This window comes from Tachyglossus aculeatus, chromosome 9 (assembly GCF_015852505.1).
Source record: "Tachyglossus aculeatus isolate mTacAcu1 chromosome 9, mTacAcu1.pri, whole genome shotgun sequence".
NCBI lineage: Eukaryota > Metazoa > Chordata > Mammalia > Monotremata > Tachyglossidae > Tachyglossus > Tachyglossus aculeatus.
In genome coordinates this window covers 46,589,401-46,612,066 of record NC_052074.1, presented here as the reverse complement: position 1 = coordinate 46,612,066, position 22,666 = coordinate 46,589,401, and the positions used below count along the sequence as shown (strand labels likewise).

General features: G+C 45.2%; 1 protein-coding gene across 2 annotated transcripts in view; it reads left to right on the top strand.

The window, feature by feature from the left end:
• ACVR1 (activin A receptor type 1) overlaps nt 1-19,474 on the top strand; it is a 103,629-nt gene extending 84,155 nt beyond the window's left edge. For both annotated transcript variants that reach the window (XM_038751172.1, XM_038751173.1), the window contains 5 exons: nt 547-693; nt 4,212-4,487; nt 10,159-10,356; nt 17,402-17,532; nt 18,312-19,474. In XM_038751172.1, the coding sequence (XP_038607100.1) occupies nt 547-693; nt 4,212-4,487; nt 10,159-10,356; nt 17,402-17,532; nt 18,312-18,446 (887 nt within the window). In that variant the 3' untranslated portion in view covers nt 18,447-19,474. The remainder of the gene's footprint in view (nt 1-546; nt 694-4,211; nt 4,488-10,158; nt 10,357-17,401; nt 17,533-18,311) is intronic.
• The last annotated feature ends 3,192 nt before the right edge of the window (nt 19,475-22,666 follow it).

The window sequence follows — 22,666 nt, the reverse complement described above, 5'->3', positions numbered from 1 at the left end:
AAATGCCCATTTTTGCATCTCCTTTAGACTGTGAGTCCTAGTTGGGGCAGGGAATTTGTCTGTCTTGATTGTATTTACTTGCCCGAGAGCTTGGCACATAGAGCCTAACGGATACCACCATTATCATTAATAAGGATGTGGCTAGGGGTTTATCTGTTTCTTCCAGGTCCGTACTATTTCTCACTGTTTCCCCCCCACCCCGGCCCGGCACACACACACACCACACAAACACACAAACACACACCCCACACCAAATCCCCAAATAGACCCTGTGCATTCTGGCAACCCTCATGTACAATCCACTGCCCTCCATCTGTATAGGTTTTAAAACCTTATTATTATGGCATATGATTTACAGAATAAACACTGATTCTTATTTCCCGAAACTGTTGCCCAAAGTAAGCAACACTGCAGACATTACTCTTATTGACTTATTGTTAAAATTTCATTTAGTTTGCAGCCAGGCAGGACTTTCTATGCTAATTGGAGTTGCCCGTCTGTAATGTAAGCCATTGATCAAAATCCCTTTTGTTTTTCTTTTGTCAGGAAAGGGCCGATATGGAGAGGTTTGGCGGGGCCAATGGCAAGGAGAGAACATCGCAGTGAAAATATTTTCTTCCCGCGATGAAAAATCCTGGTTCAGGGAAACAGAGTTGTATAATACTGTGTTGCTAAGACATGAGAATATCTTGGGTGAGTACAGAAAAACCCTCTGGTAATGATATGCAGACCTGCTGAAGCCGCAACAATAGAGCCACACGAAGTGTCTCAATTCACTGATGGCTCCTTCCATGTCATGAAAATGAAGTTGAGAGAGATAATTCTCTATGGGCTTAGCTTGGAATTGTTCACCGCTTTAGTATTTATATCTGGGTTTTTGAGGCCAGGGAGATAATAAAAGGGAACTGCCCCTCCTGCTCATCTTCCCACACCTGCCCATTGATGCCCTCTTGGCAGGGGCTGGGTGGGGAGATGGGAGTGGGGGCTTGAAGATTCTGCAGAATCTTATGTAGTATTTGCATTGAGCTGTTCACATCTTTAATGTCGCACTGAACTTGTTCTTTGCAGTTAATTATTTGAGTTCAGCTCATGTTCTGGTATTAGAAGACTCCCTTTTCTAATATCCTGGATAACAGCAAGAACCTCTTTATTAGTACCTGAAGGGTAGTTCTGAAGCAAGGAGGAATGATGGTGACCTTTCGAAGAAAGCTGCTGTTTTTCTGATTATCAAACATAAAATTTTGAGAAGTGTGATGAGCAATGTGGGTATTCGCATTGTGGCGTCAGTGTGGGTGGACCAGTTTTCTGAGAGACAAAGTGATAAGCGGTGGGTTTTCTGGGTGTTTCCAGTTTGTAAGACTCTCTTCTCTTTGGATCTCAGAAGGGACATTATGAGAATGCACAACATTTTGAGTGTCCATTTTCTAGACTGTAGGCTCATCCTCTAGACTGTAAATGTGAGCAGGGAATGTGTCTGTTATATTGTTATACTGTACTCTCCCAAGCACTTAGTACAGTGCTCTACACACAGTAAGCGCTCAATAAATACGACTGACTGACTGGTTGTGTCTGTTTATTGGTATATTGTACTCTCCCAAGCACTTAGTACAGTGCTTTGTACCCAGTAAGCGCTCAATAAATACAATTGAATGAATGAATTCCTGAGCCACTTGGGTGTCAGTGTGCCATTGGCTGTCTTATCTGACATTCTTGTGCACTGTTCACACTTTAGGTGAACTCTTACCTATGATGACAAAAAAATAATTGCAAATCAGTCGCAATGGCTTCAGTCTTAACCCAGCCTCATCACAGCCACAGATCCATTGACCTTCTTTAGGAACTGGGGTTGAAATTTATTTTTAAACTTTTGGCCACCGTCATAGGCCTCTGAGATTGTCTAAAGTTTCAGGATCCACTCTTGCCTGAGATTACTTCATTCAGTTGTTACCAAAATAGGCCGTTGGGTGTCAGGTAGAGGAGAGTGTGAACTTTTCGGCCTGAGACTATACTGCTGTTTCTGAAATCTCTCTACATGAGTTGGTGGGATGATATTACCTTCTCGATCACCACCTGCCCGATTCCCAATTCCACATTTTGTAAGGCTCAATTTCAAACTACAGTATTCTTGAGAGGAATGACGTGATGATTTATTTAAAGACCTCAAATTGTTATTGTTCCTCTAGTGTGTTCAGGAGAGGACTGTGAATCCAAGTCCATATTCAGGGTCTGCCAGTTTTCCCAGTTTTCAGGGTCTAGCAGTGTGGCATAGTAGATAAAAGCAAGGGCCTGCAAGCCAGAAGGACCTGGGTTCTAATCCCAGCTCCGCCACTTGTCTGCTGGGTGACCTTGGGCAAGTCGTTTTACTTCTCTTTGCCTCAGTTACCTCATTTGTAAAATGGGAATCAAGACTGCGAGCCCCACATGGGACAGGGACTGTGTCCACCCTGTTAACCTTGTATCTACCCCAGAGCTTAGAACAGTGCTTGGCACATAGTAAGCACTTTAATACCATCATTATTATCTGGGTTAAGTGGTACGGGCACTGAAAGCTTTCCTGATTTAGTGCTTGTAGGCATGATTAGGTTTTCAATATGACGAATTCTACTTTGGAAATATAATCAGTCCATCAATCAGTGGTATTTATTGAGTGCTTAACTGTGTGCAGGACACTGTACTAAGTGTGCGGGACAGTACAAATGCGATAGAGTTGGTAGATAACATTCCTTGGTCACAAGGATCTCATAGTCTGTAGGAGCAGAGAATATAGAAACTAGAATTTCCCTTGGGAAATAATCTACTCCGATGGCTTTGCAAAAAACCATGCTCAAGTAAATCAACTCACTCATGGTAGCATACACCCTGGCTTTGTTTCCCCAGGTTAATTCATTCAGTCGTATTTATTGAGCACTTACTGTGTGCAGAGTATTAAGCCTTTGGACCCCAACATAAAATAGAGCGAATGAATGTTCCATCCATGTAGACTCAGATGCAGGCAGTGCCGCATTTGAATTAGTTTCCCCTGGCTGTGCACTTGTTCTCCCTTGGAGGCAAACTTTCCTGAGAGCTAATTCTTTCCGTGGGGAAGCGGGCAGTCGGTCTTCATGTTTTAGTAAAGTGGGAAGAGGGATCAGGGAGTGCAAAGCAGGCAGCTGGATTTGGAACTCCTGGGAAATGCTCAAATTAAAAGTGTGTCTTTGGGGTAGTTCCCTATTTTTGCCTTCCAAAACAAGCTGGTCTTAGCTCTCAGTAAAGCGTGAGGGAGACATGAATCAGTGGTATTTAATGAGCGCTTATTGCATTTAGAGCACTGAACTGAGCACTTGAGAGAGTATACTATAACAGAGTTGGTAGGTTTGTTTCCTGCCCTAAAGGAGCTTACAGTTCAGAGGAAGAATTTGACTGCAGGAATGGGAGGATTCACACTGTTCTACCAGATCAGTGGGAAAATGTAAGGGAGAGTAAAGCAGTCATTTAAAGATTTTGCTTTCAATATAAAATCTTCCACATTAATTTCTCCTATCTTAATTGGCTGTCTCTTCCCACTCGCCTAAAGTATTTCTAGAAGAAGATCCTACAAAGATGGAAAAAGGGTCTTCCATGCAACATTATCCATGATATCCTTAGCTAATTGAGACTGCCTGCATTAAATTAATGCAGATGAATTGTAAATATGCTTAGAAGTTACGGGAGCAAATCTTGTGTGCATTTTCATTAGCCACTCCTACCTGTCACCCAATGTTGACCAGTAGTAATGGTGTTTCGGATTGCCACCGAGGAAAGTCGTGAGTGTAGACTGTGTCTTCGTTTCAGCCAATTAAATTACTTTTTCAGTGTAACTTCTAACTCGTAAGAGTCCATCAAAAATGTCACAGAGTCATAATTTGCCAAGTATCTCTAAAGGTACTATTTATCCGAATAAATACATGGTAAATAAATAACATTTAGATAAATCTGAATTTATCTGAATGCAAAATGTGATTAGAAAGAAGCGATTTCAAATGAAAGTTTGACGGTTACTGGATGAGCTAGCCCATTTATTGCTTTTGCCTTTTTGGGTGCAACACACTGAGTCTTTGAACTCAGATTAAATTGTCGTTATTCCCCCAAACACTGGCCCTAAGATCCAGTCGTGAGGATTGATTATTTGATCAAGCGTAAAGTGTAATTTTGGATTGTGTTTCATGACTTGGCCTTCTCCATTTCTTTTCCAGGTTTCATTGCCTCAGATATGACATCGAGACACTCAAGCACCCAGCTCTGGCTGATCACGCATTATCACGAGATGGGATCCTTGTATGACTACCTACAGCTCACGACACTGGACACAGTGAACTGCCTCCGAATAGTGCTGTCCATAGCTAGCGGCCTCGCACATCTGCACATAGAAATATTTGGTACCCAGGGGAAGCCAGCTATCTCCCACCGGGACTTAAAGAGCAAAAACATCCTTGTGAAGAAGAATGGGCAGTGCTGCATAGCCGACCTAGGTAAGCTGATCCCACGCTCACTGGAAATCCACCTTGCAGGTAGAACCCGGGAGGACCAAGGTTCTAATCCCATTTCCTCCGCTTGTCTGCTGCGTGACTTTGGGGAAGTCACTTAACTTCTCTGTGTTTTGTTCTCTCACCTGTAAAATGGGGATTAAGAATGTGCAATCAGTCAATCAATCAATTGTATTTATTGAGCGCTTACTGTGCGCAGAGCACTGTACTAAGCGCTTGGGAAGTACAAGTCGGCAACACATAGAGACAGTCCCTACCCAACAGCGGGCTCACAGTCTAGAAGGGGGAGACAGAGAACAAAACCAGACATACTAACAAAATAAAATAAATGGAATAGATATGTACAAGTAAGATAAATAAATAGAGTAATAAATATGTACAAACGTATATACATATATACAGGTGTTGTGGGGAAGGAAAGGAGGTAAGATGGGAGGGATGGAGAGGGGGGACACGGACTGGGTCCAACCTTGTCTCTACCCCAGCGTTTAGCACAGTGCCTCGAACATAGAGTTGAACAAATACTATTAAAAAATACGAAACAAAAATGTTCCACAATGGCCCCTGGGCTTTCTATTCCTTTAAAAACTGTCATGCAAAGATGAAATTCATCACTAGAGGGTGGCAGTGCTCGCTGCTTCTCCAGGTCAGGAAACAAAATCCTTTACTTTTCCCACGGCCAGTTTTGGAGAGCTTGTTCTCCATTTTACCCAGGTGATGCGTAGTTTAGATATCTTCGCCTCATCTGAAATATTAGCCAAATCACTGTTAAAGTTAAATTCTAAATTTTGAATGCTGTTGGGACTCATTTCACCTGATCAGTTAACCCCTGCCATCATCTGACCTGAAATCAGAGCTTGGAACGGAATGATTCCAATAATAATAATAATAATAATAATGATAAAAAGGTATTTGTTTAGCTCTTAGTATATGCCAAGTTCTGGACGAATCACTAGGGTACAAACAAGATTATCAGGTCGGACACAGTCCCCGTTCCACATAGGGTTCACAGTCTAAATGGGAAGGAGAATAAGGATTGGACCCCCATTTTACAGATGAGAAACTGAAGCCCAGAGAAGCAAGTAGAGGAGCTGAGATGAGAACCCAGGACCTCCGACTCCCAAGTCTGAGCACGTTCCTCCAGGCTGCGCTGCTTCTCTTGTGATTCTGAAGTTGGGGACGGGGAAGTGGGGGTGGGTCTCACCACAGAAGAATAGCGCCCACCCTCCCTCCCACTGAAACTTGAAAGTTGCAGGGTTAGAAAAGAAATTAAAGGAAAAACTTCTTCATAAGGAGGTGGAATTCGTTAAAAGAAAGTCTTCATTTGGTTCAAGAAGATCTTGTTTTAAGTTCACATGGGCGAACAGGCCATAATGGTTAACTAAAGGGGAAGATAAGGTGTGTTCACAAACGTGATGGATATCAAGGATTCACACTCATGCAATTTCTTCAAGGAACTTGTTTCCACTGTAGGCCTGGATGGGTCAGTGGTCTGACCCAGGCCTGGGACTGTTTATGTTTCTTCGAAGAAGAGTAAGAAAAGGTTTACATAACAATTCAGTCTTAGAGGCTCTGTTTGTGCGTGTGACTTTAAGACTGTAAGCTCGTCGTGGGCAGGGGCGCAACTGCTGACACTAGGGGCTAGTAGTTCAAACAGCATCAAGAGCCCTACCATATACTGCTGCAAAACGAGGACCATTCAGAAGGACTCTGAGGCCGCAGAGGATATAGCCCTAGACTGTAAGCTCACTGTGAGCAGGGAACGTGTCTACCAACTCTGTTTCACTGTACTCTCCCAAGCGCTTAGTACAGTGCTCCACATACAGTAAATAAATACGATGGACTGACTGGCTGTCTTAGTCATAGAGCACTAGGTACTCTGAAAATCTTGTTGCATCATGCTTCAGAACTGTGGGCTGAACTGCCGATTTTTTGTTTCTTTCTAGTTCATTCTTCTTCAGTCTAAGATGTAAAAATGTCTATATGCCTGTGACTGGCTTACTCAGGGACAACCATGTTACCTGCAGTGCTGCCTGGTCTCCCTCCGCAACTTGAAATGGCACCTCCGTTACGAGGTACCTAACATGATTATACCATTAGGTGATGTTACCGTGATGATTGATTGGTTTTGAGCACGTCAACCAATCACCCATCATTGGGCATCATGGAACCCTCCCGCAGAGAATTTTTCCCCATTCAGAGCAGTGCCTGACATGGACATGTGCAGGTTTTCCTATTTAGAAACTGTTATTTGGAAAGACCCGAGTTCCAAGGGGATGATAGGCAACAATCAATCAATTGTATTTATTGAGCGCTTACTCTGTGCAGAGCGCTATACTAAGCCCTTGGGATAGTATTCATTCATTCATTCATTCAATCATATTTATTGAGCACTTACTGTGTGCAGAGCGCTGTACTAAGTGCTTGGGAAGTACAAGTTGGCAACATATAGAGACGGTCCCTACCCAACAGCAGGCTCACAGTCTAGAAGGGGGAGACAGACAACAAAACAAGACATATTAACAAAATAAAATAAATAGACTAAATATGTACAAGTAAAATAAATAGGGTAATAAATATGTACAAACATATATACATATGTACAGGTATACATATATGCATATATATATATGTACATATATACAATACGGTGTAACAGTGCAAAGGTCACTGGTCCCTTTTCTTCCGCTACTGACGGAGGCAACTCCATGGAAATGGAGCTGAGAAGAAGACGAGGAATAGAATAGAAAGGCTCAGTCTTTGCCAGTCCATCCCGAGAAATGATGAATGGGTTCCAGTCTGGGTCCGGGGAGGTCCACACTGGCTCTAATAATAATAATTATAATTGTGGTATTTCTTAAGCGCTTACTGTGTGTTAAGCGCTGTTCTAAGCGCTGGGGAAGATGCAAGGTAATCAGGTCAGACACGAGTCTCTGTCCCACACAGGCTTACAGTCTAAGTAGGAAGGAGAACAAGTACTAAATCCTCATATTACAGATAGGAAACTGAGGCACAGAGGAAGTGAAGTGACTTGCCCAAGGTCACACAGCAAGCATATTGTGGAGCTGGGTTGAGAACTCAGGTCCTCTGACTCTGACCTGTGCTCTTTCCATTAGGCCGTACTGCTCCTGAGGGGGCTGTCTTGTTTTAGCTTATAATAATAATAATCATGTGGTTGTTAAGCGCTTATTGTGTGCCAAGCACTGTTCTAAGCACTGGGGTAGATACAGGGTATCAGGTTGTCCCACTTGGGGCTCACATGTTTAATCCCTATTTTACAGATGAGGTAACTGAGGCAAAGAGAAATTAAATGACTTGCCCAAGGTCACACAGCAGAAAAATGGCAGAGCCAGGATTAGAATACATGTCCTCTGACTCCCAAGCCCGTGCTCTTTATCTGTACGAGCACCTCTGTCTCTCCCCCGCTCCCTAATTTATCTCTCCCTCTCTCCATGTTGTGGAATGAAGCCCCTGGCCTGATTGATTTGTCCTGGGCCAGGTCCGAGATGGTCACCAGCTCCCCATTGGTCAAAAGTGAATCTGGTAGATTGTAAGCTGTCTGAAGGCAGGGTTCATGTCTCAACTATCTTGTATTTTCCCAAGTGCTTAGTTCAGTGTTCTGCACACAGAACACACCCAATACTCTTAGCCAACCACAGTAAATATTGGGGTACATTTGACATCCTCCCTTGATACTGCCTCCTGCACCATCAGACTCCACCCTCTACAAACACTGCTGGGTTCAGAGCCAGCTAAAGACGTGGCTAAACCCCAGGGGTGCAGTGGTATGTCAGGGTGTCCTATGACATCATCTGACTGACACATTTGTGCATGCAGTAGCTCCTAGTGTCATGGATCTCTTGTCTCCTCACGCCTAGCAACCTTCCCGGCAAGCCCACAGCTGATGAGAAGGAGACGGACTAATGGTTTAGTTATCCTCCTGGGTTGGGGGACAGAGCCTTTGGTGATTTGAAAGGCATCGTTGCCCAGAGGTGGGCCTTCCCATTACCGCGGGCATTGGCGTGCCAATCCCAGACATCTGGTGCTTGCCTGGAGGTCTGGAAACCGGCAGCCAGTGTTTATCCGGCTCTCGCTGTTGGCTTCGGAGCAGAGGCAGGGTTCCCGCTGGTGTCTCAGGAATCCTGAATGAGTCATAGCCTAGGACAGCATGTCCAAAACCACCCACCTTGGAAGCTGTGCTCTGACCAGGCCCCCAGTTGTGATGCTTTCTGATCTCTTGCCCACAGCCATCATCATCAATCATATTTATTGAGCGCTTACTGTGTGCAGAGCACTGTACTAAGCGCTTGGGAAGTACAAATTGGCAACATGTAGAGACAGTCCCTACCCAACAGTGGGCTCACAGCCATGTTGGCTGGAGTTAGGGTGCACCCTCTGGGTTCTATTTATTGCTCAGACGGGGTAGACTTCACCCTCTTGGGGTGGTAAGGCAGCGGCTCACTGTGCTAACCCATCACTCTCCTTAAGTGTTGCCAAATTCACTGATGTTCTCTGTGTCATACAGTGCTTCCCGTTTAGGGGGATGGGCAGTCACAGCCCAGCCAGACCCCCCACTTCATGGTACAGTTGGTTTGGGCAGGGACGGGAACGGATCTGCTTCTTTGTCTAGGGGAGCTGGAAACAGAAGTGAGTTTAAGTCCAGATGATTTTGCTCTTTGCTCTGTGTTTCCTCCCCCATCATTCTCCTCCTCCCCTCCCTCCCTCCCTCGATCAGTAAATCATCTGTAGTAGTAATGGTATTTTTTGAGCACTTACTGTGTGCAGAGCACTGTACTAAGCGCGTGGGAAACTTGGTAGACATATTCCCAGCCCACATGGAGTTTGCAGTCTACACAGTGGGTGGACATTAACATAAGTTACAGGTAGGGAAAAATTGCCATCGAAGGGAGCAGGGCTGCAATGCTGAGAACCTTAGCTGGTTTAAGATGGCATGGTAGGTTCACCTGCTGGCCTGAAGTTAAGTGACTTGCCCAAGTTCATCCAGCAGGCAAGCGATGGAGCCAGGATTAGAACCCACTTCGTTCTGAACTCCCAGGCCTGTGCTCTCTCCACTAAGGATAGTTGCTTTTAGAGAAGCAGCATGGCTCAGTGGAAAGAGCCGGGGCTTGGGAGTCAGAGGTCGTGGGCTCTAATCCCGGCTCCGCCACCTGTCAGCTGTGTGACTTTGGGCAAGTCACTTAACTTCTCTGGTCCTCAGTTCCCTCATCTGTAAAATGGGGGTGAAGACTGAGCCCCACGTGGGACAACTTGATCACCTTGTATCTCCCCCAGTGCTTAGAACGGTACTGGGCACATAGTGAGCGCTTACAAATATCAACATTATTATTATTATTTTAGTAGTTTTGTTCAGAATCGCTTATCAGTAGTTCTGCTGTAGATTCCTGGACCTGTTAGGTCACTGTCGGAATGCACATGTGGGTAGAATCCAAAGTGGAGCTCTTGGTCAAGGCAGGTCCAGGCTGTGTCACCCAGGTAGGCCCAGCCTTAGCTCTGCCGAGGATTTCACAGTCTGACAGGCTTGATCGTACTTCGGTTCCGTGGGTGGAATCGTCTGCTCCCACTGAGCGTCAGGAGGGAACGCTGGACAGAGCAGCCCAGCGAATGGAGTAATGTCCCATCTTCCTTTGGCTTCCAGGCCTCGCCGTCATGCACTCCCAGAGCACCAATCAGCTGGATGTGGGTAACAACCCCCGCGTGGGAACCAAGCGCTACATGGCCCCCGAAGTTCTGGACGAAACCATCCAGGTGGACTGTTTCGACTCGTACAAGAGGGTGGATATTTGGGCCTTCGGACTGGTCCTGTGGGAGGTGGCCCGGCGGATGGTGAGCAATGGTAGGTGCTTCATCTCCCAAACCGTGAGGCCTGGTGGAGCAGCCTGGCTCTGCCTCCCATTCCCTCCTCAGCATGTCCTAAAGGGGCCATTGTACCTTTGCCCATGTGGTTTGCTATTAGAAGGCATAATAGGAATATTTCCTCATTGAGTGTTGAGGTGGATATGAGAAAACCAGATGGATTCAGTCTCTGTCCCACTGGTGGCTCCTAGTCTTAAGAGATGCAGGCATCGTTGTCCCTGTTTTACAGACGAGGACACGGAGAGGTTAAGTGACTTGTCTATGGTCACCTGGCAGGACTGGGGCTAGATTCCAGGCCTCCTGGTTCACAAACTTCTGTTTGGTCCTCTTCATCATCATCATCATCAATCGTATTTATTGAGCGCTTACTATGTGCAAAGCACTGTACTAAGCGCTTGGGAAGTACAAATTGGCAACATATAGAGACAGTCCCTACCCAACAGTGGGCTCACAGTCTAAAAGGGGGAGACAGAGAACAAAACCAAACATACTAACAAAATAAAATAAATAGAATAGATATGTCCAAATAAATTAAATAAATAAATAGAGTAAAAAAAATATGTACAAACATATATACATATATGCAGGTGCTGTGGGGAAGGGAGGGAGGTAAGATGGAGGGATGGAGAGGGGCTCAGCTCCTGGGAGGGCTGACTTAACAGCTTTGAGAAGTTCTATATACAACTTTCTTAAACAGGGGTTTTAACTCCTCTCTAAAGATACCTGGTGCTGTAGTGGAAATGCTAACTGTGTTGGGTCATTAGACCAGTAAATTACACAAAATACACAAAATAGGGGAAAGGCAATTTCTTTGCTATGCGGTTGTGACTGGATTGTTTGCAGAGACCCTGTGACTACTAACTGTTTTGTGCTCTCCTAAGGGCTTAGTATGGTCTACACACAGTAAGTGTTCAGTAAATAGCATTGATTGAGTGCTTGATTTCCCCTTCAGAGTAATCTATAGGTTTAGCCAGGTTTATGAGCTGGTTGTAATTATTGGATTTGAGTTTTTACAAAAAAGTCCCCATTTCCCACAGCCCCATTTCTTCCAGGAACAGTTAAAATCCCAAAGACTCTGCATTTTGGGCCCACGTTGGGTTGAGAACTCTTAGAAGAATAATAATAGTAGTAACGCTGTTTGTTAAGCGCTTACTATGTGCCAAGCACTGTTCTAAGCGCTGGGGTAGATACAAGGTCATCAGGTTGTCCCACGTGGGACTCACAGTTTGAATCCCCATTTGACAGTTGAGGTGACTGAGGCACAGAGAAGTTAAGTGACTTGCCCAAAGTCACACAGCTGACGAGTGGCAGAGCTGAAATTAGACCCACGACCTCTGACTCCCAAGCCCAGGCTCTTCCCACTAAGCCACGTTTCTTCTCGAGGAACGAGAAGTAGACTGAGGAGGACACAACCTCAGAAGTAGCCAGTGGGCAATAGTTAAAGTGTAGGTATAATATTGTGATTAAATATACGAGGACAAATCCACCCTGAGGATATAAAAGGTGTGAATCCCATTCAGCAGGCATAAACACCCATGGAACATTATGGGACTATGTTGTGCTGGGGTTTGGGCGTTTGTTTTTTGTTTTTTTTTTTAAAAAAGACTTTGTCTAAATACATGGCACAGATTTTCTCAGTAAAACTCTTTCTCAATGCCTGACAACAGTTGGGTTGCAGTTCAGGCCATTTAAGTGCCTTGAGACGTGTTTGCGACAGGGTGGTTGCTACGCTGAACTTTAAGGTCTGAACTTTGTCTAGACTGAACTGATCCTAGAGGCCCGTGGGGCTGGGACCCTTATGTCAGTGGCTCGGCTCTGACGCCGCAGGAGACAGGCTGGTGCCTTAACAAACTAAGCCACGGTTGGCTCGTTATAGGCAGGGAGCTTGTCCGCTAATTCAGTTGTATCGTAATAATAATAAGTATGGTATTGGTTAAGCATTTACTACATGCCAATGACTGTTCTAAGCGCTGAGGTAAATACAGTGTAATCAGGTTGTCCCTCGTGGGGCCCTCGGTGTTTATCCCCATTTTACAGAGGAAGTAACTGAGGCACAGAGAAGTTAAGTGGCTTGCCCAAGGTCACACAGCAGATAAGTGGCGGAGTTGGGATTAGAACCCATGTCCTCTGACTCCCAAACCCGTGCTCTTTCCACTAAGCCACGCTGCTCCTCTTCACAAGCGCTTAATGCAGTGTGCTGTGCAAAGTAAGCATGTAACAAATACAATAATAATAAATATGGTATTGGTTAAGCATTTACTACATGCCAATGACTAGTCTAAGCGCCGAGGTAAATGCAGTGTAATCAGGTTGTCCCACGTGGGGCTGTCGGTGTTTATCCCCATTTTACAGATGAAGTAACTGAGACACAGAGAAGTTAAGCGGCTTGCCCTAGGTCACAGCAGATAAGTGGCAGAGTTGGGATTAGAACCCACGTCCTCCGACTCCCAAGCCCGTGCTCTTTTCCACTAAGCCTCGCTGCTCCTCTTCACAAGCGCTTAATGCAGTGTGCTGCGCAGAGTAAGCATGTAACAAATACCATGATTGATTGGGTGCCTGGGCCTTAATGGCAAACTGGCATTTCTCGGCCCGGGATAGAAGCCTTTTCTGGTGCTTGCCACACTGTAGCAATGGCAGCAGTTGGCCGAGCTTGGCCGGGGCTCTGGAGCTTGGAGGCCTATGAGAATCCAAGTTTTAGCCATGACAGGCAGGGTGGTGGCATTTATAAGCCCCAAGGCCTTCCAAATCTTGACGTGCAATCCCCAAATGGTCACTGAAGGGAGTAGTCTGCAATGCTCTGGGGTTTAGGACCCAGAACTGAGATCTGTCTCTTCCATATTAGCGGTGTTGCCTGGCAAAATTGCGTGCCTCCAACTCTGTCCCTGATTCTTGTAGAGGGAAGAAGCATGGCATAGGGGAAAGAGCATGGGCCTCCTACTTAATCTCTGAGCCCCATATGGGACAGGGACTGTGTAAGTACCCCAGTACTTAGTACAGAGCTTGGCACATAGTAACCCCCCGAAAATACCACCATTATCATTATCATCAATATGGAGTGTAGGATTTGTTTCAGGATTGGATTGCATTTTTTGTTTTTCCTTTGAATATATTTTTAAAAAGGAAGACCTTGAGGCCATGTTCTCCATTCCCTGCAGCTGCTTTGTAGCATAGAGTTGGTTTATCCTCATGTTAGCCACCCCTCTTGAACTGCAATTCTTATTAGACTGAGTCCTTTGGACCTCTGGGACCTCAGCAAAAATTTATGACCAAATAGTTTCCCTTAGAATAAATACTACAGGCCCCAAGTGAGGCACTTTCACATCTATTTGTTAACAATTAACATTAATTTAATATCCTGACATTTGCCTAAGGGAGGGAGGTGTGATATTAGCTGGGGTCTAGAGTTTGGGCCTGGGGTTCTAGGTTAGGGTGGTCATTTTTTCCTGCCAAGATTGTGAGTTGCATGTTTGTAGACAGCACATGCTTTCCCAAATGTCCCATGTCTACTTACTCAAGGCCCTGCAATCCAGGTTAGAGCCCCAGTGTTGTTCCCTTCCTTTGGGCCCTGCATGTTATGGGAAAAAAGTCATAAATCTGGAAGGCGAGAGGAAAAATCTTTACAAGTTTGGAAGAACACCTTCCGTTCCTTGATTAAAAACTACATCACCATACTGTGCAAACCTCAAATTTAGCCCAGTGATCAGGGAATCAAAATAACCGTTCCCATTTTATTTTTCACCTACTTCATTACATTTGTATTTGCCCAGACTCCTCAACCTTCAAACTCTGTATATTCTGAAGTTCCGAAAGTTCAGCCCCAGGAAATTATTCTTGGAGAAACTACAAGTCGTTTCCTGTGGTACCCCTTGCACCTCACTTACGTCCCTTCTGCCTTTTTTAGGGTACCCTTCCTCCCTTCGTTCATTTCCGCATCACGTTCCTTTTTGTAAACAGTAGTCTCTGTTGGATCTTTAGTTTTGGTCCTCTTTGAAGTCAGCTTTTGCTCTGAGGGCTGGAGTCCAGGGTTAATACTTGGCAGAAGGAGAGGAGAGCTGTCAAGTCTGGGCCTGTTTTGCCCGGGAAAGGGCTCTAGGGTTAATGCAGCTGGGGCAGGAGGGCACTTGGGAAGGAGAACAGGTTGTATTTGGCAGAAGAGCTTGCTGGAAACAGCTGCCATCATTAATCCACGGTTCTGCTAGAACACTGTGCGTCCGTCTCCGAGCACAATGGGATGAGTTAGGGAAACCATGGCAACACTTCTTTCCCTCTTCCCACAGGTTGAAACCCAACCCGTTCCGCTGTTGTAACTGGCTTGTTGAGTTTGCAGCAACCCAGGTGAAGGATGGTATCTTAGCGAGGGATCGTTAGCTGTATTTTACTGTCCAGTTTTTTTGGTGGGTTGCTTTTTTTCTTGGAAGCTAAGAACACGACAAAGAAACCAGATTGAAAGTTAATATGACTTCTTCCCATAACATTTGATATGAAGGAACACAGACGGATGTGGTACTGTTTATTCACTCCACCCTCAGCCCCACAGCAAATATCCGTAATTAATTTATTTACATTATTGTCTGTCTCCCCCTCTAGACTGTAAGCTCCTTGCAGGCAGGGAACGTTCCTATCAACTCCATTATAGTGTGCTCTCCCAAGCGCTTAGCACAGTGTTCTACACACAGTAAGCTTTCAATAAATACAACTGATTGATGTGCACGATTTTGTGTTCTGGCTTTGGGACCAGATGAAAATTCATATCTTGAGTGGTCTGGCTCCATTCTCTGTTTTCCAGAGGAGCTTGCACTTGTTGTGGAGGTGGCCTGATCTGATCTATGACAAAAAGACACTCCCATTTTCTTGATCCTCATTGCAGAGATAATCCTGCCAGCTCCAGTGCCTTCTTAACTTCTTGATCTTTCTCCCTTGTCAGTGCAGGATAATTTGTTCCCAATTTTCCATGCATGAATGAAGCATGAATAATTCTAAAAAAACCCTGTTTTAACCATGAGTTTCAGCGTCATCCATCACCAAACTCCTTCCCAGAGCTGCCACAGAACAGCGCAGTTTTGGGTGTGTAGGGCCTTTCTTCAATTCAGTTGTATTTTCTGCGAGCTTACCGTGTGTAAAGCACTGTACTAAGTGCTTGACTTCTCACCTTCTGCTTACCTCTGCGGGGTGGTCCAGTTGAGCAAGAAAATGACCACACGGTGGGTACCAGGAGGGACAAAATAGAAGAGCAGAAGGTCTGGGTAGTCAGAGTAGACACTCTTCTGGCCCTGAGTATCCCTGACCCAGAATGCAGCCACATCTTCCCTTCGCTCCCACTGGAGGCAACCCTGACCTCCCTGAAGATGTCCAAGTTACAGCCATGCTCCTCAGCCCAGTAGCAAAATGAAGTTTTAGACCCAATTTAATTCATTTCTCATCGGTGATGACAGCAGATTGCCCCATGGAGCCCTCCTGGGACCAGGAGATGCAGCCAGATTTCTAATCGAACCAAAAGTCAAGCCTTAATAAGCGCCTTGGTGCTTAGAGGCAGCACTCAGGTGCTGTAAAACCTTCTGGGAAGCGGGCAGAAGTTATTCAAGGTCCACGAAGAGTTGAATCATGCTAGCCTGTCACATGTGTGAACGCCCAGGGAAGTCTATAAGTGCCATATTAAAACCCCCTCTCTGGTCATCGTCATATGAGCATTAGGCATGGGGGTCGGCGTCCTTCCCCGCACCCTATGGACTAGTTGAGACCCTCGTTACATTTGGTAACAGGAAGGCCAAAACTCACATTCCACAGTGCCGAGCTGCTTCCAGCCCTGGGCTTCTAAGGGCATAGCTGCCACTTTGGCTGGCCCAGGTTATTTGTGACTAAGACTCAGTCTCCTGGGCCCCCCAACTTTATGGTCCAGTAGAGACTTCAGTACAGACCAGACTATCTTCTGTATTTGTCCCCATGTGCCCCCTCCCCGACCCCCCGCTACTTCATTATACAAATCTCAGCAGCCTCTTAAAAGCGGCCAGATTGAGAAGGATAATGTGTGGCGGTAGGTTTGGGATTAATTTGGGGGGTTTTGTGGACATGTGAAAATGATCATGAAGAAAAGGAGGAGGAGGGAGAGAGGTAAGAGAATTTGCATCGAGGAGGGAGTGAGAGGAGAATGTGCAGTGCTAAGTAAAATTTTTCCATCTATATGCATTTGGAGCGGGATTGTTTTGGGTTTTAGAGTAGCCATAAAACATTATTTAGACTAGCCAGTTCCAGACCAATTCCATAAACTTGGACATTACCCTTGGGAAAATCCCAGTGGAGACTTTTGCTCCATCCAGTCCAGTAGTTGTAAGCCTATCTATAACAGACAGGAACAGGGTGGTGGGAGAGGCCGGGATTCCAAGATCTTTATTCCAGAATAGATAGTGAACAGGTTCAGGGAAGCATGAACTTCAAAGCCAAGCAATCAAGATTTGTCAAAATTGGAGCCGGAAAACAGCTTCCTCCATTATCCCAACCAGCCTGGGTGTTTCCTAGCAAGTCTCTCCATGGTAGAAGTCATTTGTTAAGCTAGTTGATAATGCTTACAGTCTTCTAGCGTACTGTGGGCAGGGAACGTGCCTAACTCTGTTGTATTGTACTATCCCAAATACTTGGTACAGTGCTTTGCACTTTGGAAAAGCTCAAGAAATACCCTTGGTTGACTGCCACCCTGAAAATTTCTACTACTGACACATTTGGGAGTGAAGTTTGTATAATTAAGAGATGCTTACTTTTGGAGGGATGGAGAGGGTAAAGGGAGAGTTAACAATTTGGTGTAATTATGTGGCGATGTTGATAAGAAAATAGGAAGCAACAAGAGCTTGAGCGATCAATATATTGAAAGCGACACTTTATCCTTCTGCCTTCTCTGAAGCCGCTGCAGAGAGAAGGTTGTTGGTTGATTCCTCTCATCTCAAGCCTCACATCCAGGTGGCTATCCAGTCTTGTTGGATGGCTCTGCCCACGTCAGAAATTGAATCTAACAAAGAATTCTGGTCTGTGTCTAGGAATTGTAGAAGATTACAAGCCTCCATTCTACGATGTGGTCCCAAATGACCCGAGCTTTGAAGATATGAGAAAAGTGGTCTGCGTGGATCAGCAGAGGCCAAACATTCCCAACAGATGGTTCTCAGATCCAGTAAGTGGGCATATTCTTTCTTCTCTGGACTAAAGGGTCCTTCATTTTAGACTTAATGTATTTTCCCTTTAGTGATGGAATGAAAATGGGGACAAGTGGGAGGGAATCATTTATTTGCCAGACTGAAATTTTCTTGGAAAATCATCCAGGGGCACCTCTCATTCTCCCCTGTGTGTGAACTACAGGTGCCATGGGCAGTGGAAGAAAAACAGATGTAACTGGGGTGGGTGTCCAGAGTTCATGTTTCTCTCCCCTTATCCCCGCCATACCAGGGCCCCACTGAGCTGAACTGAACTTTTTTGAAGGTCCAGAGAACTGCAAAATGCCCCTGTTTGCTGGACTCAGGGTATATATGAGGATTTAAGATTGAATATCTATATCTGTGCAGGACAAAATGAGTTCTGGGGGGTATTGCCATTGATGTTTCATAGCTCTGGTCACTTGTGGAATGGTCACTTTCTTCTTATCACCTTGGTGTTGTTTCTACTGCTGGCTGGTAGTAAACTGTCAGAAATCAGGCAAGTACTGGGTTATTTGCAAAGTATAAAGATAAATACGGCTCCCACCCAGCTGAGTCCAAAGGGCAGAGTGCTTGTGGCCTCCGGGCTGGAGAGAGAACACTCTGTTGTACAAGGATCATGGCCTCCAGGACCCAAGCGCTATCTTGGATGCCCCCAAGATGGATAAATTCAGTTGCCCTGCAAGTCACTAAGCTAATACAGAGGGAGGGATAATCTTACTACCCAGGCATTGATCTTCTCTCTCACTCTCTACCCTAGACATTAACCTCTCTGGCCAAGCTGATGAAAGAGTGCTGGTATCACAATCCATCTGCGAGACTAACAGCCCTGCGAATCAAAAAGACTTTGACCAAAATTGATAATTCCTTAGATAAACTGAAAGCTGACTGTTGACATTTTTTGTGGTGCCGTCAAGATGGAAGGGTGTTTTTTTTGTTTGTTTTGTTTTGGGTTTTTTGAGGGGGACGGTGGGTGGGGAGGCGGAGGGCGGCAATCCATCTTGGAAATATGCCGACCTGGTATACTCGGAACTGCACCCCGCTCCCCCCAAATGGCTTTGTAGACATGGTGGATATTCTTACCTCGCCATCGGTGTGGAAGATGGTGAAACCACCCGGACCTCGCTCAGTGACAAAAATGGGCATTTGACAAACTGTTTGTGCTTCAGAGACTTATGATGGATAGACTGTTGCATAGGTGTTGGTTGATTGGTTGGTCTGAAGGAACACAGAGAAATCCTAAGACAAGATCTGGGCATTATGACAATGGCTTTGAATATCTTTCACAGGTCTCCTAGACACTCCCAGAGTGAACAAGAGGAAATGATGCATTTTAATCAGCAATATTGCCTGTGCTTCTTTTCTTTATTGCACTAGGAATTCTTTGCATTCCTTACTTGCACTGTTACTGTTAGTTTTGAAGACCTGACCTGCCAAAAAAATGACTGGCTATGTACTCCATTGATCTGTGTCTGAATAATAGGAAATCAGGGTGCTGGTCCCAGGGGGGCAGGAGGGGCCGTTGTCCCCATGGGATTGGTGCCAAGTGAGAGTTGAGAGGGGTGGAGAGGGTAGATGGGCGTGGATAAGCTTTGGCTTTGCCCCCGAGCTTCTGGGGCAGAGCAGGCAGCTGTAACTTGGCAGTCGCAGGTCAGCGCTGGGGCTGAGCTGGTTTCCGGGCTCCAGAGCCACTGTGGAGGGTGGTTAAACCCTGTGGGCTGGCCCATGTGCCAGGCCTGGAGCCTCAGTCCTTCGCCCCTGCTTCCATGCCATCTGCCACCACCTGGCTGGTGACTTTCGCTATGATGGTAGTAGATGAGATGGCACAACGGTGGAGGACGACTGCTGTCTCTCCTCTGTTCCCTCCCTCTCCCTTCCCTACTCTGCTTTCCTCTTTCTCTTTGTTCTACCTTTCTTTCTCCCTCTTCTTCCCCTGTCTCCCCCTTTCTCCTCCCCCACCGTCCCATCTCACTCCTCTCCTCTTCCTTCCCCTTCCCTGGCACCCCAATAGGAATTTGATTTGGCAACCCGAAAATGTAACCGTCAACCTTAGCCACATTTTGCATACGTGCTGATGTTTACAATAATGCTGAACATTAGGAATTGTTTATACAAAACCTTGCAAATTATTTATTACTAGTGCACTGAGCCCAGTTTTCATGAAACTGACAAGTGCATATGTTGAAGCTTATTTTTATGTGGTCTCATGATTTTATGACACAAATGTTTTTGACACTATAATCTGAAATGAATGTTTTTTCCATATTATCAGTTAGAATCATATTTTAAGTGCTTCACATTTGTAAGTGTGTGGTCTGTAACATATTTTTCAGTTCATATGCAGAACATATTAGCCATTACCCACGTGACACCAGATATCTTACTGATCTAGAAACATAAAAAGCAATGAAAGATTTCAGTAGAATTATAGGTCCTGAACGCTGTGGGGAAAATGCATTTTCTTCTAAACTACATTACGTGCATTTAAACTCTGCCAGAAAAATAACTATTTTGTTTTAATCTACTTTTTGTATTTAGTAGTTATTTGTATAAATTAAATAAAATGTTTTCAACTCAAATGAAAGCCATGACTTGTCTGCTGTTTTAAGAGTCTGCTTAGCGTAAGGCATTTTCTTCACGGGCAAAAGAAGAACAAAAGCAAGCCCACCTTGTGGACCAGGAACAGTGCAGCCCACGTGTGGGCTGGCGATCCCCAAGCTTCAGGATCAGCCACGGAGAAGCGGCCACAGCAGGTCTCTTGCACCTGGAGGAGATGGTAAAGATGGGAGTGAGGGACGGGGAGGAGGATGCAGACTGAGTGATGGTGGGTTTTGGAAAGAGCAGTGGGTTTGGGAATTCAGAAAAAACTCTGGAAAGGAGAGGAAATCAGAGGTATTTATTGAGTGCTTACTGTGTGTTGGGTACTGTACTAAGCTCTTGGGAGAGTGCGGAATAACAGTTGGTAGAAACGTTGCCTGCCCAAAATTAATTCATTCATTCAATCATATTTATTGAGCACTTACTGTGTGCAGAGCACTGTACTAAGCTCTTGGGATGTACAAGTTGGCAACATATAGAGACAGTCCCTACCCAGTCTAGAAGTGGGAGACAGACAACAAAACATATTAACAAAATAAAATAAATAGAATAGTAAATTTGTACAGGTAAAATAGAGTAATAAATATGTACAAACATATATACAGGTGCTGTGGGGAGGGGAAGGAGGTAAGGCGGGGGGGATGGGGAGGGAGAAGAGGGGAAGAGGAAGGAGGGGGCTCAGTCAGGGAAGGCCTCCTATAGGAGGTGAGCTCTCAGTATGAGCTTTCAGTCTAGAGGGAAAGGGAGGATTGTCTCCTAAATCACTCCAGGAATTGATTGTGGGCACAAAGCGAATCAGCATCAACTCAGAGCAAATAGGGTAGAATAAGTCTTCACAGTGCCCCTTCCACAAAGGAATCTCAGAGGTTGGTGCAGAATAATAACTCTACATTTCCCAGAGGCAGTCTTGAAGGCAGGCGTTACCCTGTTTTATAAAACGGGATGGTCCCAGGACGTACTCTGAAGGCTGAGATTGGAATGACTAGAGTAAACCTCAGCATTCCCTTCAACAGACCCCTTTCTGTTGTCTTTCCTAATCTCTATGTGTAAGTGCCGGGCATTGTTGTCAAATGTGCTTCTCTAAATTCAGGAGTTCCTCAAGTGCAGGCTATTCTTAAGACTGTAAAACTGAACTCAGGTCTTAATTTTTGTGTTCATTCTTGTGCATCTTGAAAGTCTACATAGTCCTAACCTTCTGGGATGATATTACTTTCTGAGAAACAGGCCTTAAGCAAGTATTCCCACCCAGATAAACTTGCCATAATTTGGGTCAAAACCTGTCGGGTTGTGGATTAATCTGGACTCTTAAAATTGTCACATAGATGGGATAAAGCAACCTTTCAGATAACTACTGAGGTGCCTGTGTTATCAGCCCACAGGCCTGCAGGAATCACACAAGCAGTAACTCCGTCAGTTGTTGATCCAAAGTGAAAAATAAATCGAGACAGTCGGTGTTTCTTGGAAGACCCCGAGTTTTAATTTCAAAAGCATCATCAGTATTCATTGAATACCTACTGTACAGGGTACTGAACAAGGATCTGGAATGTATGATAGAAGTAAACATTGAAGTATATGGATGTAGTCGGGAGGAGGGGAAATAGGCAGACATTGCAGTAAGAGTAAGAGTAAAAGCATAGATTCAGTTGTTAAAAGTAGACCATAGAACAACATAAACCAATGAACTATTGTAGGCCGATGGCAAGGGCAGTTGAGGGGGCGACATGGACAGGGTGATGGGGACTAATGGGAAATGAGTTGAATTTTTAGAAGGGCTTCATAGGAGGGGCAGATTGTGGTTTAGTGGACATAAGTGAGCCGGGGGAATGGCATGAGCAGTGGGTAGGAGATAGCAAAGCCCAAAACGGGGTATGGTTAGATGTAGACAGCTGGTGAGGAGCTATGAAGCCTATGGACAGGAGTTAACAATTGACTTAGAGAGAAATGGATAGCTGGGAAGAGAGTGATGGACTCTGAAAATGATCTGAGGCAAAAATCAAGAAAAGGGAATTAAGATGGGGCACTTGTTTGATGTTGATGCATTTCATTTGTTTTTCTAGGCAGGAAGAGCACTGCATGAGAGAAGACTTGCATTTCGCATTTGGTTGTCTTAGATCCTCTGAAGTTCTCCAGGCCTGAAGCTCCCTTTGGTTTGTCAACTGTTCTGTGCCGGTTGCTTCCTCCAGCCTGCAGGGCTCTGGAAGGAACCCCCCCCCCCCCCGCCCCGCCCCCAAGACGTATCTAATTGGATGTCCTGCAGACACCTCAAATTAAACATATCTAAAACTGAGCTCCTTATCTTCCCAACCGAACCCTGTCCTCCTGTCTTTCCCATCACTGCAGACAACACCACTATCTTCCCTACCACACAAGTCCGTAACCTTGGCGTTGTTCACAATTCATCTCTCTCATTCCACCCACATATTCAATTTGTCACCAAATCTTGACAGTTCTACCTTCACAACATTGCTAAAATTCACCCTTTCCCCTCCAACCAAGCAGCTTCCATGCTGATTCAAG